This window comes from Aquila chrysaetos, chromosome 12, assembly GCF_900496995.4.
Source record: "Aquila chrysaetos chrysaetos chromosome 12, bAquChr1.4, whole genome shotgun sequence".
In the NCBI taxonomy this organism is placed as follows: domain Eukaryota; kingdom Metazoa; phylum Chordata; class Aves; order Accipitriformes; family Accipitridae; genus Aquila; species Aquila chrysaetos.
This window is the reverse complement of record NC_044015.1, coordinates 37,385,805-37,400,495: the sequence shown is the minus strand read 5'-3', so window position 1 is coordinate 37,400,495 and position 14,691 is coordinate 37,385,805. Positions and strand designations below refer to the sequence as shown.

The 14,691-nt window shown below is 45.2% G+C and overlaps 1 protein-coding gene and 1 long non-coding RNA gene across 9 annotated transcripts in view; one reads left to right on the top strand and one right to left on the bottom strand.

The window, feature by feature from the left end:
- LOC115349173 overlaps positions 1 to 8,535 on the bottom strand; it is a 150,293-nt gene extending 141,758 nt beyond the window's left edge. Inside the window, exons 1-2 of the long non-coding RNA XR_003926016.2 lie at positions 8,351 to 8,535; positions 6,069 to 7,182 (exon numbers count right to left, since the gene is read on the bottom strand). This is a non-coding gene — a long non-coding RNA (uncharacterized LOC115349173). The remainder of the gene's footprint in view (positions 1 to 6,068; positions 7,183 to 8,350) is intronic.
- Positions 8,536 to 8,803: 268 nt separating this feature from the next.
- USP24 (ubiquitin specific peptidase 24) overlaps positions 8,804 to 14,691 on the top strand; it is a 65,839-nt gene continuing 59,951 nt past the window's right edge. For 3 of the 8 annotated variants that reach the window (XM_041127665.1, XM_041127664.1, XM_030032049.2), the window contains exon 1: positions 8,804 to 9,291. In XM_041127665.1, coding sequence (XP_040983599.1) covers positions 8,977 to 9,291 — 315 coding nt within the window. In that variant the 5' untranslated portion in view covers positions 8,804 to 8,976. Of the gene's footprint in view, positions 9,292 to 10,131; positions 10,356 to 14,691 lie in introns of those variants that run through there. The other 5 variants (XM_030032051.2, XM_030032050.2, XM_030032052.2 and 2 more) reach the window with 4 other exon arrangements.

Genomic DNA, 14,691 nt, shown 5'->3' with positions numbered 1-14,691 from the left:
CTTATTTCCAGCATCCATCATACTAATAGGGACAATTAAAACCTGGAAGAAGCCCCAGGACACTGACAATTAGTGACTGTAGGCCAGGCCTGAAACATAGTCAAGGATCAGTAGTTATGAATCTGTGAAGCAGGCTGGGCAAGTCATATGAACTGAGCACAGGACTGGCACCTCTGGTCCCCGCCTCATTCTCCCCACAAGCCTGGACCACATCTTACATGTTCTCTGCACCAGGCTGTGGCCCTTCTCCTGCCCACACACCAGGCAGAGCTTCTAACTTGCCAAGCAGTTTTGCACAGATCGCAGTGTGGGAGAGAGGAGGGGGTTTAAGGCATAAATAAAACAAGCCCAACCTGGCCAGTGGAAGGAGAGTGATTCGTCACCATTAAATCACGTTAGGATCAGCATACTGTGGTCAGGGCGCCCAGTGTTAGGGATGTGTTGCAGATACTTGGCCAGACCCCATCAGGAAACAAACACCTAGGTAGCCACAGCCTTCCCTGTATTGCATGACCTAGTGCAGCAAACACGTCCTCCACCCCATAGCCCAGCCAAGGTTCACCCTTGAGTGTACAGATTAAACAAGTTTCATCACTGATCTGCAGCACAACAGCAGGAACTGACTGCTCTGTAGGCTGTGAGAAGGCATGTTTCCTACACCAGAGTTCCTGCCCCAAATCCTACAAGTCAGGAAGGCTTTGCTAGGTCATCTGATAAGCACCAACTCCATCTCCAGCAGAAGCGGCTCAGATGCTGCTACTGGTCTTGCTTCCAATACTACTAGGAATTTAGATGATTTTAAGCAAGTAAGTTTTAAATTATTGAGTTATCTCTGCTTTTGCCCATTTGTCACTGTAAAAAAACTGTAAAACACAGAAAGTGTTTTCAGTCCTGCTGCACACAGAGCACCTTTCTTTCCAGTGAGGTGGAATTCTAGCTTTGGCAGAATCAACCTCAAATTAAACAAGATCCAGCCTGGCCAGCAAAAGGGCACTTCCTGCTGCAGGACAGGATTTATCACTCCTCAGTAACATTAGGATTTACAGACCAGTCAGAGCCCATAGAACCAGCCCCTGCCTCATAGTTTTTTAAAAGCAGCAGCCAGACAAATGCAACAGGGAGAAGGGAGGGAAGAATTCACCATATCATTATACCTCCATGTAGTGTATGACGGAAACTGCCATCTTGTAGTAAAGTGATTTCCACTATGATTATTTGGGGATTGAGGAGAACAAGAGTTTATTTCATGCTTTAGAGAAAAAGTATGGATGTACTTGTGAGAGCAGCACACAGGCAGCAGAGACTGCAGCATTTGTGGAGTGATGATGGCCTTGCATAATGTAATCCAGCATTAAAAGGGATGTTGTTGCTGCAGTATGGTAACAGATCAAAGGCTGGGAGCACCCTAGGAGTGAAAGGAGTAGCTGATATCAGGGTACAGTAACAGAGCTGATAGATGGGTGCGACTCAGCCCTGAAGCACTTTGCTGGTGAAGATAGCCTTCAAATGAGTCACTGACAGATCAAATGCATTGTAAAAGGGACAACATGGCTGTGCGTGCCAGCAGGCAGATGAGGCAGGAGAAATCCAAGGCTTTAGGCTCTCACAGCCTTGAAGAACCTCTTGTATTTCTGCAAACTTAAGCCTTGTGTTTGAACGAAAAATAATCACATGCTTCCACCTCCCCTTTAGTCCCACCTGCAGATCCCTACGCACAGCACCACGGCCTTCCTCCGGCACAGAATGGCTGCTGCCTCCTACCCAGAGCTGAGTTTCAGTTTCAGCTGCCCTTCAGTCTGCACTTAATAATCTGCATGAAATGACAGAATCTGCTCAAATGAGAAATGGAGAAATCCTGTGCAAATACAACTAAAGCAATGGTAATGTTAAAGAAATTCAGAAATGAAAGAGGTTCTTCCATCACAGTCCCTCTGCCTAAATACCTCCAGATTTTTAGTCAGGATAGTGGTTTTTGCCTCTCCTACCCCTGAACTCCTGCATGGGGCTGCTGGTGCCAAGCAGCTGCAGTGCTCCAGTACAAAAGCCTGGCAGCAGGAACACAACTTCGGGTTTCCACATCACTGAGGACAAACAAGGTGGTGTTTTGATCAGGAGGTAGAGGTGCCTCTTAAAAGCAGGAGAGGAGTTGTGGACCAGTCTTTAATATAAATCAGGTTTTTGTGCTGATTTATGCCCAGCACCACACAGGCCTGTGTTGCTGTGGAACAGAGTAAAACAAAAAATAAAAGGCACCAGATCTGTAAAACAGTTTCCATTTGGTGATTCTCTCCCTCAGCAGACTCCTTCCTACCTAGTCTGTGTTTCAATAATTAGAGCTTAAAAAATTCTCCAGCTTCACAGACTTGTTTCTCAAGCTTCAATGCAGAATTTAGACAATGAGAAACTGAAGAAGCAGGTCTTGCTTTAAAGGTCAAAACCTAATTCAAAAGGAATCTGCACAGGGCAAAAAGCCAGCAAGGAGTTCCCTGTTGTTCTATCACATTGCACCACATTTCAGCCTACACCAGGGAACGCCAACTGCTTTTGTTCCTGGATATCAGATACACACGTGCTACAGAAAACAGCCTTCACCCTCAGAGTACTGCGTGTTACTACAAGCACTGTCGCCACGCCGTGCTGCCCTTAGCTAGACTGATGTAGTCTGTAAGTTGAGCATATCCCATCAGTGTTGGATTCACTGTACTGTTTCCTACCTGCCTAAATAGTCTCCCATGCTGTTCCCCTCCACAGTCTCTTGCTTGTTTGCATTCAATTCATACTCCTATTCACAGCTCTACTGATTATAAGACTGCAAAGTCTGTAAATGTTGGATTGGTATCACAACAGCCATTACACTCAAACACAGAGTGTCATACCACATCTCCCCTCCTTACAGCAGTGTGTTAACATCAGTGGCTCTATATCACAGGAACGGAGGGATTCCTGAGAAGGGATCGGCAAGCAAGGCTAGGACTATTTGAGAACAAAATAAAAGCACCCAAAGGCTACCCTGTAAAACTGCATGGTGCCTCACAGACTTGTTCAGTGTAACAAGAACACCAGAAGTTTCCATTTCAGATTATTTCGCTTCTAAAATGTCACTGCATGAGTTCGGTCCTGCACAAACTGAGCTCTACAGTATGCTATTACGTCAAGTTTCCTCAGCTAACTTGGCTGAAGGATAGAGTGAGCATTCAAGTGCTTGCCTCTGGGTGGGTCTCTCAGGGTGCCCCTGCAGCTTGACACTGAATATCCTGTTTGTATTGTTTCTCCCCTTCATCAGCAGCTCAGCCAGGGCCACTCCAGCATCAGAAATAATTCTGTCATTGCAGTTCATCTGATTCTGAACTCACATGTCAACACGTCATTTATCTAAAATGACAGTAAAGAACTGTAACCAACACAGCGAGAGAAATGATCTTTAAAAGAAGTGATTTTACCTACAACCACACACACGAAAAATGGATTAGTCATAACTGCAGGTTTTTTCAGGGCTCTGTTCCAAATCTGACTCTATTGAATGGCTTCACTCTGCATTTCTGCATCTTAGTGCTTTCAGCTTGTTTTAAAGTTCACCCTTAGCTTTCATTTTCCACAGCTTGTGAAGCTTGTTTCAGGAAGAATGAACAACCTCCTTGCAATTGTTTCATTTTCCAGCCCACAGCTGTGGAGATGTGTTGTGAGACCCACAGGACAGTCTGAGTTGAAGAGCTGAAAACAAACCCATACAGTGAAGCAGAGGGGGCAGATCTGCTCGGCCCCTGGAGTCAGCTGTTCTCGCCTTTCAGTCATGTTTCCCTTAACATACTGTTCCACTCTTTTCACGCTCACGTCATGCTGCTTCCATTCAAGGGAAACAGTATGAAACTTCATTTTTGTATTCGGGAGACCAGCGGGTACTCAGCTTCTGCTGCAGAAAAAACAGTCATGGTTCAGCTCCTGTTCCCTTCAGACGCTAGAATAACAACAGGGACAGACTTGCTGGAGGAGGCACATCAACACCACAAGATCTGTTCACCTTTCTTCTTTCCCTTTCAGCCCCACTATGGTTTGTAGCTGTTGTAAAAATTAATACATGTTGAGGAGCTAATGATACCCCTCCATCCCCCTATAAGGCTTGTTAGATACCCATCTTAAAAGCACTGTATTAAAGCTAAATATTGTAATTATGATTACTAGTGTACATGAGTCCCAGCTTGAAACCAAGGTAAACTGCCTCTTTGCAAATCACTGCTGACAGCAGGCTTTGCCTTGGCGGTTACCCCAGCACAAATCTCCTTTCTAGCTGGCCAAAAGCTGTGAAGGCAGCAAAAATTCCTAGCGCAGACAAAGTCTAAAAGTATACTGCATGAATCTGTCAGCTGGTGCTCGTAAATAGACTCACACACTTCTTGTGTCTGCTAAAATCTTTGGATTTTGTGAAGCTGCACAGCTCCCTGAGGAGGCAAATGCATCTGTGCATCTACTTTGTTATCTGTCCATTGCAACTGCACTTTTCAGGGGGTTTACGTAAGTTCTTCGCTACACAAATGCTTTTAACCCCTCTGCTAAAGGCAACCAAACACCATTCATCAATATCTATATATAAGAAATGTGATTTTCAATAATTCAGGGGGATTTGCACTATCTGGTCCCTGAGGCACTTCCTTAAAACCCACCTATTACATTTAGCTATAAATAAAGCAGAGGCAGGAAACTGGAAGAGACTGGGTGGGACAAGGAATAAAAGGAAGGAAGGAAGGAAAGATAAAGTCACTCCAGAAAACCTAAATTAATTCTTTGCAATACTATAAAAAGCTGGGTTCTGCGATATCTCAGATACTCTTTCTTCAGGTAGTAAAGAGTTCCTTTGCCTCAACAGCCAGCTATACTAAAAAGCAAGAAGTGTCTTGCCCATCCAAACCATAAGATTAGGGAAACCTTTGTAAACATGTTCCTCCTGTCAGTGCGTGGTATGTTTAGGGGTACAGGGACAAGACACCTCTTACCAGCAAGTTACCTTTTTGTCTCCATTGGTTGATGAGATTTCCTGCAAGAGAATACCATTTGCTTTCCTGCCTCTTCTGTTAATCTAATTCAAGTCTACAGAAAAGCATTTACCCTGCAGCCTGGGGAGAGTGTTTCTGTTCATCTGGCAGATAGGATAGAAGCCTCTTCGTATAATCCTGAGATCCATCTATATCAGGTGCCTAATCCCAAACCATTAACACCAGTGAGAAAAAGAGTGTTCTTCCCTTCCAAATGAAGGAGCTGGGTTTCATACAGGCTCACACCCCCTCCTCATTCATGCGACAACTGCAGAGGGATTTCTTCTAGCTACTGTAACTCCAGTTTTCATACAACTCCTTCTGTGCTTAGGTACCATATAGTGGTGGAGCCCTGTAATTAAATTTTGTCCTGATTTCCCATATTTAGTCATTATTTATAAAAGATTTATGAACAGTAAGTTTTAGCTCATACTAAGCTTCCCTTGGTAATATATTTCTATGGTACTTCTAACAAAATATGAGAAAGACACTCTTATCCTGAGTAAAACATGTACATGAAATTAAAGATTTGGTTGCAACATAATAAACTTTACATTCCCTTCTATCAAAGTCTCTAAGTATATATGTAACAATCGTGGCTGGGAAGGTACAACAGAGAGGGAGGCAAAATCAGGGTGGCAAAGCATGTCTTCCAATTACATCTGAGATTTTGGTTGGAATTCCCCAAGAGCTGTAAACAAAAAGGGAAACCTCCAAGTTCAACAAGGCAGAGTCACCTTTTAGTTTGGCTGCATGTGTATGTTCCACCAGAACAATACAGCTGTTTCTCTTTGAGAGAAAATGCTGCATTCGCTGTTTAAATAGTGAGAAAGCTGTAAACACAGGACTGGCTTTAAAACAGGCTCAAGAAGAAAAGCATAAAAGCATTTTCAGTTAAAAAGACAAATTAACCAAACACTCCTACTGTAACATCTCTGCAGAAGTGATGGCAATTCTTCATCAAACTCTATTTTTAGGCTACCTGGCAACACCATAGTCAACCCAAAAAGTCAGGTTCAATGTCACAGCATGACCACTTACCAAAACAGTTGTTTCTGTTCCAAAATGTCTCTTTTCCGTAACATAGGGGTTCCTCGTGTCCAGACATGCTTCAGGATACACATATGATGCATTCTTTAGAAAGTAACTACCTTCCATAAAGTAACGCAATCAAATAACTAGGAAACATGTCATATCAAACTGGCAACTACACAAGCACAAACTCCAAGTTATCCAAAGGCAGATCTTGAGGAAATTAGTTCCCCACTTCAATTTCTTTCCTTCCCTTGTCTCCTTGCACCTCCTGGTGCCCCAGAAGGAAAGACTCACTCGCTGCTTTTCTTGTTCTCAGTTAGACAAGTTTGCTGAGCTTCTCCCTGCAACTTTTCTTGAAGTGACAATGCATGAAAAACATTTGCAAACTGGGACTTCCAGGCTGAATAATTTCTAGAAAAAGATGCACCCATTCCTTCACTAAGCTGGAACGTACAATCTTGTCCTTTAAGCAGTCTCAAGGGAGATGCTGTCAGTGAAGTCTGTAAAAACTAACTGACACCTCACTGTCAGTTATGCTGAGCTGCTGTGTCCAAGTGTTACCCTTACATATTGGTAAATTCAAATTCTCTTCAAACTTCCTTCAGGACAGCTGAACTATAGAGCACAGGTAACTTAACGGTAAAGCATTCTCTTCTTTCTTAGTCACCTGGGATTACAATCAGTTCCTCCATTACTTTTGGTATGTTTTCATTAGTTAGCTCAGCGCAAATTTATAGGAGCACTTCCTTGAAATAAACCTGAAAGCAGTAATGACATCTAATAAAATATCTTACTTTTTCCTACAAACTTTTCTTCCATTAGTAGGGGAAAATGATGCCAACTGACTTCATCAGGTTGTGAGGATTAAACATTATTTATAATATGCTTAAAAAATGAGAAAGTGTAATTTAAATGTTGGTCACGTGAGCAAGCAGTGAGTCAATATTCAGCATACTAATTGATGTCTTTGAAGTGCTGGAATTTTTCTGCAGCCTGCCAAGCTTGAGCCATAACAGTTTCTTTACAACTGGAGATCAGCGTGAATGAAAGACCTTCCTTAGATCCAGAAGCTGAAGTTCAGAGTCATATGTATGTTACCTCCATTCCACTGAATGTCAGCCTACAGAAAAAAAAAAAAACAAAATCAGAGGTGAATGAGCAAGATGAAGCAGTCATGATTACCTTTTGGGTCAGTATATAAGGAATATGAGACCACTGGTGGCATACTGCAATCTAAAAATTAACCCGAAACCTGGCCAGTCCAACAGACAGATCGATCAGTTTGTCATCTTTCTACGGACAAACTCAAGAGCAGAGACAGACACTTTGCTGTGAAAGTTCATGTAAGTTAGACACCTAAATCCTCTTGGTGTCCCCTACACTTGCATGTTTCCTTTACGCTGAATGTGATTTGTATCCAAGACTTCAGACATCTGTGTCTAGATTCCCAGCCCCAGTGCTTTCAGTGATGTCAGCCACTGTTAACACAAAATACTTTGCCAGAAAACACGAGCCTCCACAGACAAATGTGTATATGCAGATATCAGCCCCGATCTTGACAAATCTTTTATCCCTTTCCTCCTTCCTCCTCTTCTCTGGACATAGAAAAGACATTGTTAAAACGAGGTGATAAATTTTGCCTGGGAGATTGCCAGGAGACCCAGATCTACTGACTTTTATGCAGTACCAGAGCTCACTAAGAGCATTTAAGAAATGTATACAACTTATTTTCTGCTTTGGGCACTAGCAACTCTTAGATTTTTTTTTTTTTTTTTGCTATCTGATTGCACTCTGCTTCATTTTGTATGGATTTGCATCTCCGTTTGCTATATGATATGCTTAAAGAACACGTTTCTACAGAGAAATAAGCTGGAAGCTGGCAGCGACGGCAGCGCTCAGCCTGCGGTCTGACAGTAACTTCTCGGTGCGGTGTACTCCTGTGAACCACATCCTTCGCTGGGGCAGGCCCAAAACACCTCCTCCGTCCCAGGACTCGCTGCCCAGCTGCCACCCACAAGCGCGGGCAGGGCAGGAGCTTCTGGCAGAGGCCAGGACTTCGTTTCGCATCAAACCCGACCCCCATCACCTCAGAGAAGGACACCTGCCCGACGCTCTCGCTCCTTACCCACAGAGACCCACCGGCGGCGCCAGCCCCCGCCCGCCTTCCCGCCCTCCCCTCGCCCCCCGGGCCTGTCGTGTTTCGCTGCGAAAGCCCAGTCACCGCCCCGCCGGCCGGGCCCCCGCCGGACTTATTCACTAGGAAGAGCCGTAATTAAAGGAGGAACTACCGGCAGCGGGCAGGGGGCCGGCCGGGCAGCCTACACCCGGCAGCCCGGCTCCCGCTAGGCGGGCTCCGCCGCGCAGGGCCGGCCCGGCCGCTGAGGCACCGCCGGGCCCCACCCTCCGGCCGGGGTCCCGTTCCCTTGGCAACGCCGCTCCCCCCTCACGTGACCCCGGCCGGCCACGCCCGCCCGCTCCCGTTGCTGTGGCGACGGTCTCTCCCTCGCGTTCCTCCCCCCTCCCTCCCCTGCCGGTCCATTCATGCCCGCGCTGCGCCTCCCTCCCGCCCTTCCCCTCTTCACGTGACGCGGGCTCGGCGTGCGCTCCCCAGCCGGGCTTCGGCTGCCCGCTTCCGGGCTGAGGGCGGGGCGGAGGGGGTGCGAGGGAGGGAGGGAGGGAGCGAGCGTGCGTGCGTGTGTGTGTGTGAGGGAGGGCGCGCGCGGGGGGGCGGGGGCGGCCGCCGCGGCGGCGGCTGAGGGGAGAGGCGCTCCCGTCAACATGGCGGCGCGCGGGGCGGGCAGCGCCTGAGCCCGGCGCCCCTCGGTTCGCGGCCCCCTCCTCCCCCGGCTCCCCCGGTTCGGCCCGGTCCGGTCCGGCCCGGCCCGGTTCGGCCCGGGGCGGCGCGGCGTCGGCCATGGAGAGCGAGGAGGAGCAGCACATGACCACGCTGCTCTGCATGGGCTTCTCGGACGCGGCCGCCATCCGCAAGGCCCTGCGCCTGGCCAAGAACGACATCAACGAGGCCGTGGCGCTGCTCACCAACGAGCGGCCCGGCCTCCACTACGGCGGCTACGAGCCCATGGAGAGCGGGCAGGGCCCGCCGGGCGGCCACGGCTCCCCCGCCGGCGGCCAGGGCCCCCGCGGCGGCGACGGGGACGGCGGCAGCGGAGGCGGCGGCGGCGGCGGCTTCGACCCGCCGCCCGCCTACCACGAAGTGGTGGAGACCGAGGTGAGCTGCGGCCTGCCCCGGGGCCGGCCTCCTGTCAGCGCCGGCCTCCCCGCGGGGCGAGTGGAAGCTCCCCGGCAGCCTCCCTGCCGCCGAGGTGCCGGCGGGCAGGCGTGGCCCCGGGGCGTGGGTCCCGCGGGAGGGGGCTCCGGGGGGAGCTCCCCGCGGGGAAGGGGGCGGCCCCGTCACCCCGGGGGCCGGGGCGGCGTGCCGGGGGCTTCGCTTCCCCCCCCCCCCCCCCCCCCCCACGCCTTGCTGCCGTGCGGTGCCGGGGAGTGCGCGCCGTGGCTGCGATCGCCGCAAGGTGAAGAGCGCCCAGGCTTTTCCTTGGCATTCTAGGAATGTGTGGCTACCGTAGGACTTTTTTTTTTTTTTTTTTTTTCCTCCCCCCTCCACCCCCCGTGTGCCTTCTTGCATAATCTGAGTGACTAATGACTGCCTAATTTTTTTTAACTGTTTGCACAATGCGAGGGAAAGTGCAGTCTGGGTATTATTTTGCATACGGTTTTGTTTGGGTGAGCTAAGCATAAATTCTGAAATAGGAATGCACTGAGTTCAAATATTTTCAAAACGGAGGCTTTAGCTCATAACTGAAATTATAGCTGTGTTCTAAAGCGGACCTGAAGTGCTGGAGAATGCCAGCCTTTTCTCCCCTTCCTCCTTGTCTGCCTTTTTCTCTTCCATCCTCTTCCAGAACTCCGAACTCCTCAGCCAGCAGATGCGCTCCTGCTGCTTTCCCTGCTGCCTGGAACAGTCTTGTAGCACTTACCTGTAAAGCCTTCTCCTCCTCCAGGTCTTTTTTCCTAAACTTCCCAGAGTGTTCGTATGAAAAGAGACAATTAGTGGTGTCCAGACTGTGGAACCCATGGGGATGAGAACAGAAGAACAGCTCTGCTGTGCGGTACCAAAGAGCCACCTTGCCTAGTCTCTGTCTCAAGAAACGGTCAATAGCAGATGCCTAAGCATGTGAATAAAACCAGGGAAACTCATGTACCCTCCCAGGCTTCAGTGAACAGTGTCCTGAGGATTTCCTGTACCAGAAGTGGTATCTTTCTGTGTATATGTGTGTATGTATCTATAAATACGTATATATGAAGAATACACGCACATATCTTCTTGTACATAGCTACGCTTGCACGGATCATCTGTATCCGTAGCCTCGGTATATTGAAGTCCAGTCTTGCAGAATAAAGATACATGATCCTGTTCACTGAATTAACTGGGTTAAATCCTTAGCTCATATAATCTGATGATGTATGCTTGTGGAGTAAGGTGATCTGTGGGATGCTGTGTGTGCTGTGCAGAAGAGGAGTCGCTGGTTAACTTTACTGGTTGAGGCAATAGAGAACTGGTTTCTAACCTTTGCTTTGAAGGGTTGGGAGTGAAGGAGAGTTCTGCTTGTTCGCATTCAGGTCTCTATAGCCATCGAGAGGGTGGATTTTCCTACCAGATATAGTTATGGTTGGGACAATCTGGGTTGTCAGTGTGATGTTTCAAGAGAAGCTGTCACTGTCAACTTCAGAGAAGCACTTTTTTCCCCCTCCTGTTCCTATTACAAATGAAACTGACAACTCTGACTAAGGATTTTTTCCCAGTATTATTTCAGCTTGTATGTCTGATCAAACTTACTTGTACTTCAGTTTCCTTTGCTACTCATGTTCTTGTTTGCTTTGACTTATGTTCTTGTTAACCCGCAGGAGGGAAACCAAAATGTTTCAATATAGGCAAATGACTGCAAATCCACAAAGCAGGCATTTCAGAAGGATTGAAGTATCTTGCTACATGAAAGTTCATATAATTCAGGCCTCAATTTAGTAGTTGGATTCATTTGCATATGAACATCTGTCAACTCCTGCACATGTATGCAAAACAGTATTTTTGTAATATAAGAGTTATACCTGTAAAAATCTTTAAGACTTGGGATTATTGCCTGTACTTACTTGTCAAATACTGCAGTACAACCTAGCAGCTTTTGACATATATTTTATAAAAGGGGGAAAAAAATATATATGAGCAGTTCTTGTTCTTTTTATTCTTCAAATGTAATTTAGAACTACATGTAATAAACTACAGCTATTATTTAGGTGGTTAATCCATAAGTAGTTTTCCATTCAGTGCAAGCTTATGGCATATGAAGCTGTACAGAAAGCCATTGCACAAATAGCTGTATTATTCATTGTAGTCATATACGTTATGTTGCAACATATTATACCCCATGCTAGCTTGTGGCAATTCAGATGTTGTTTCTGGTTTTCTTCCTCTCTGTATCATCTCTCTTTCTAGCAGCTCTTAGAGCGTGTATTCCTCCTTCTCATCGTAATACCAGTTTTAACTTTATTTAGTGGGGAGGTAGTGGTGTGTTAGATTTTTGGTTTGATTTTTGGATTTTATATATCAGCAATGTACTTGAACATGTAAATCAAAAGAGAACAATTATTACAAATGTTCCCCTAAATAAAAATTTCCTCTGTAGTAATCTTCATGAACAAAAGTTAGGATTAGATTTTTTTTTTAATTTAAAAATACAAAGAAAGCTTTAGTCATTCTCCGAGACGTGTGTGTAACAGGTCTGTACTTTGTATTTACATTCTTTATTTGGCTGAGTACAGTTCACCATGCATATGAGAATAGATTTATGAATGATTAAACACTTTACATTTTCCCTAATCGGTAATGAATCCATTATGTTTGCATGTGCTTAGTTGTTTTCTATTACATAATGTTAGAATCTGTTCTGTTCAGCAAGCACGTTGATCAAAGAAAGGCTTGTCTGTTGGTTTTCTTTGCAAAGAGCGTAGCAACCAGATGCATATCATACTAGTAAAAACATGTCGTCTTTAGATAAGATAGTAAACCCAGTGTGAATCCTCTTTCAGTGGTGGAGACTGCTGGTCTTCAGGGGTGTCTGGAAGTGTTATAGAAGCCTGAACTTGGAATAACTGGCCCAGAAGCAAGACAGCTGCTATGAGCTGGCCCGACATGCACTCTGTGTTTTGTATGTGAGACTTGAGATGAAGACAGACATAAATTCATTTTCACAAGGGCTGAAACTTCAGTTTCAGCAGGTTAATGTCTTCTGAAAAGCGTACAGTCGATTCAGTTTTAAGTTAATAGCTGTGCTGTGCCTCTGGCGTTGATGCTGTTAGCATGACTGTGCTTAACTCATTAAAAGAAAAGGGCCAGACAGACTTGGAAACACAAAGGGGGCTTCACATTCGTTTGTGCAGTCTTCCTGAAATATCAGGAAGTTCAACTTTAGGTTTACAGCTGGTTTGAAGTTTTGCCCTGCGTAGTGCCAAACCACTTTGATAGGTTGAGATCACCAGCTTTTACAAGAGATAACTTTGGCTGTTTGATATAACTTACATGTTTACGTCTGTCGTCTGAAGAAAGTCTAAGTGTGTTTTGGCAAGAATCTGGGATTTCTGTGTTTATTCCTTAGGCAGATTTTTATGGTGTGATTCTTTGCGGGGGGCAGGGGCGGGTATGCTCATCTTTACATATGACTGACAGATAAGCTGTTTTATGAACTGCTGCTAAATCCTTATAATTTAAAATAGGACTATGAATGAATGTGAGGACAGTGTCTGTCAGTGTGTCCATGAATTGCCATGAGTGCCATAAGTGCTGACTTTCATGAGTTGGGGGGAATGGGATGGAGAAGAGCAGGCCAAATGAATGCGGGGATTGTGACCAGAGAACCCAAAACTGCAGTAAGGGGTAGGAACCCACTTACACTAAAAATATTGAACATATAATGATGTTTTGCATAACCTTTACTAAAACAATCTTTATTTGTTTTTAAACAGCTTCTGAGAGTCATTACTATGACCTTTTGGGTAAATTGTCATGAACGGATTATATGAACGGATTATATTACCTTCTAGCTATTCCTGTCTCCTTTAGCATGTGCTCTTTTGATTTTTTCTTTTTTTTTTTTTTTTTTAGTTGAACTGGACCAAAAGCTCATATACACCAGATTTTACTAGATAAGTTTTATAATAAAACTTGTCCAAGATTGCTTTTAGAGGTGCTGTTTGATTTCAAGAGAAAGGGAGGCGGGGTGTAAAAGAAACAGGGCAGTGACTGTAGTGAGTAACAGTGCCAGGAACATTCTCACTAGTCATGCTGCAGAACTATTGTGTTCAAAATCCTATCTCTCCTCATCATTAGAGCTCAGTACTGAAAGCAGTTCTGCCACAGAAGCGCTGTGTCACGGTGGGTGTGAAACTTAACTTCTGTTTTAGCTTTTAGTGTGTAAAATGAGGATAATGGTCTGTGCTTTATTAGGAGTACCACGGATGTTAGGCTTGTGAAGTTCTTTGATCCCTGAATGGAAGGAGCTGTATTTATTTAAAGACCAAAAAGGTATTTAGCCTTCAAGCTAATGAGATGAATTTCACAGTACAATTTTATAAATTTAAAGTCAGTATCCTGTTTTGTAAGTAGTGTTGAGCTTTGCAAAAGTGAATATTTCTGACATTCTCATGTGGAAGTTTTACAGTGTGGCTTGTCTAGGAATTGGCCTTGTAAAACAATTAAGCAATCAAATAAAGCTCTCTGGTGGATTCTGGCATTGAGTCCCTGGCTGGATGCCATCAGAATGTCAAGTGGAATTAGTATTTTAGCACTCCTGGTTTTCGGCATCACTGTTTTCAAAAATTAGTGGCCCTGGTGTAGAACCTCTATTTAGATTCTGGTTATGTTAATGCTTTCTTGGGTTTTGAAAGAAAATCCCCCGATTTTCATTCTTGATCTAACACAGACTATTAACAATGCTACATGAAGTTAGGGAAAATAGGGGTAATACTGAGAGGTGCAGTTGGTTAATTTTAAATGTAAGCTTTGTTTTGAATAATTTATAAACTCATTATCATGTAATGTGATTGTTAGAGTAATCTTCAGATTGAGACTAGTGCTTTATAATTACTTGTTCATCAGTGAAGGTGATGCTTGTGGGGTCAGTGGAGGTAGGAGACAACTCTGTATAGCCAACTTCTCAGCTGGGCAGGAAGTGTCTTTGATATAATGTTCTCTGGAGGCGTTTTCTGGTCGTCTTCCCAGTTTACAGTGCTATTCTGTGGCAGCTGTTTAATAAGGAAGTGAAATACTGAGGAAGAAGGAGAATAAAAACAAATTAGCCAGTGTTAGAAGTTAATTCCAGCAAATCATTTGGATTGCTTTTGGATTAAGGAACAGTAGCTCTTTGTATGAGGAGGGCAAAGATGGAAAGGAAGTGCCTGTTTCTTTTGTAAGCTCTTATTTTGAAAAAACGTGTATTTGTGCTGCCATAGGAATAGTCTTTGGTATGTATGTTTCAGTTATGCTTCATGGGCCAAATTAAAATTAATTAAAAGAAGCCAATGTGCTCAAATGTTTCTTGCTACTTGATCTTCCTGCTCA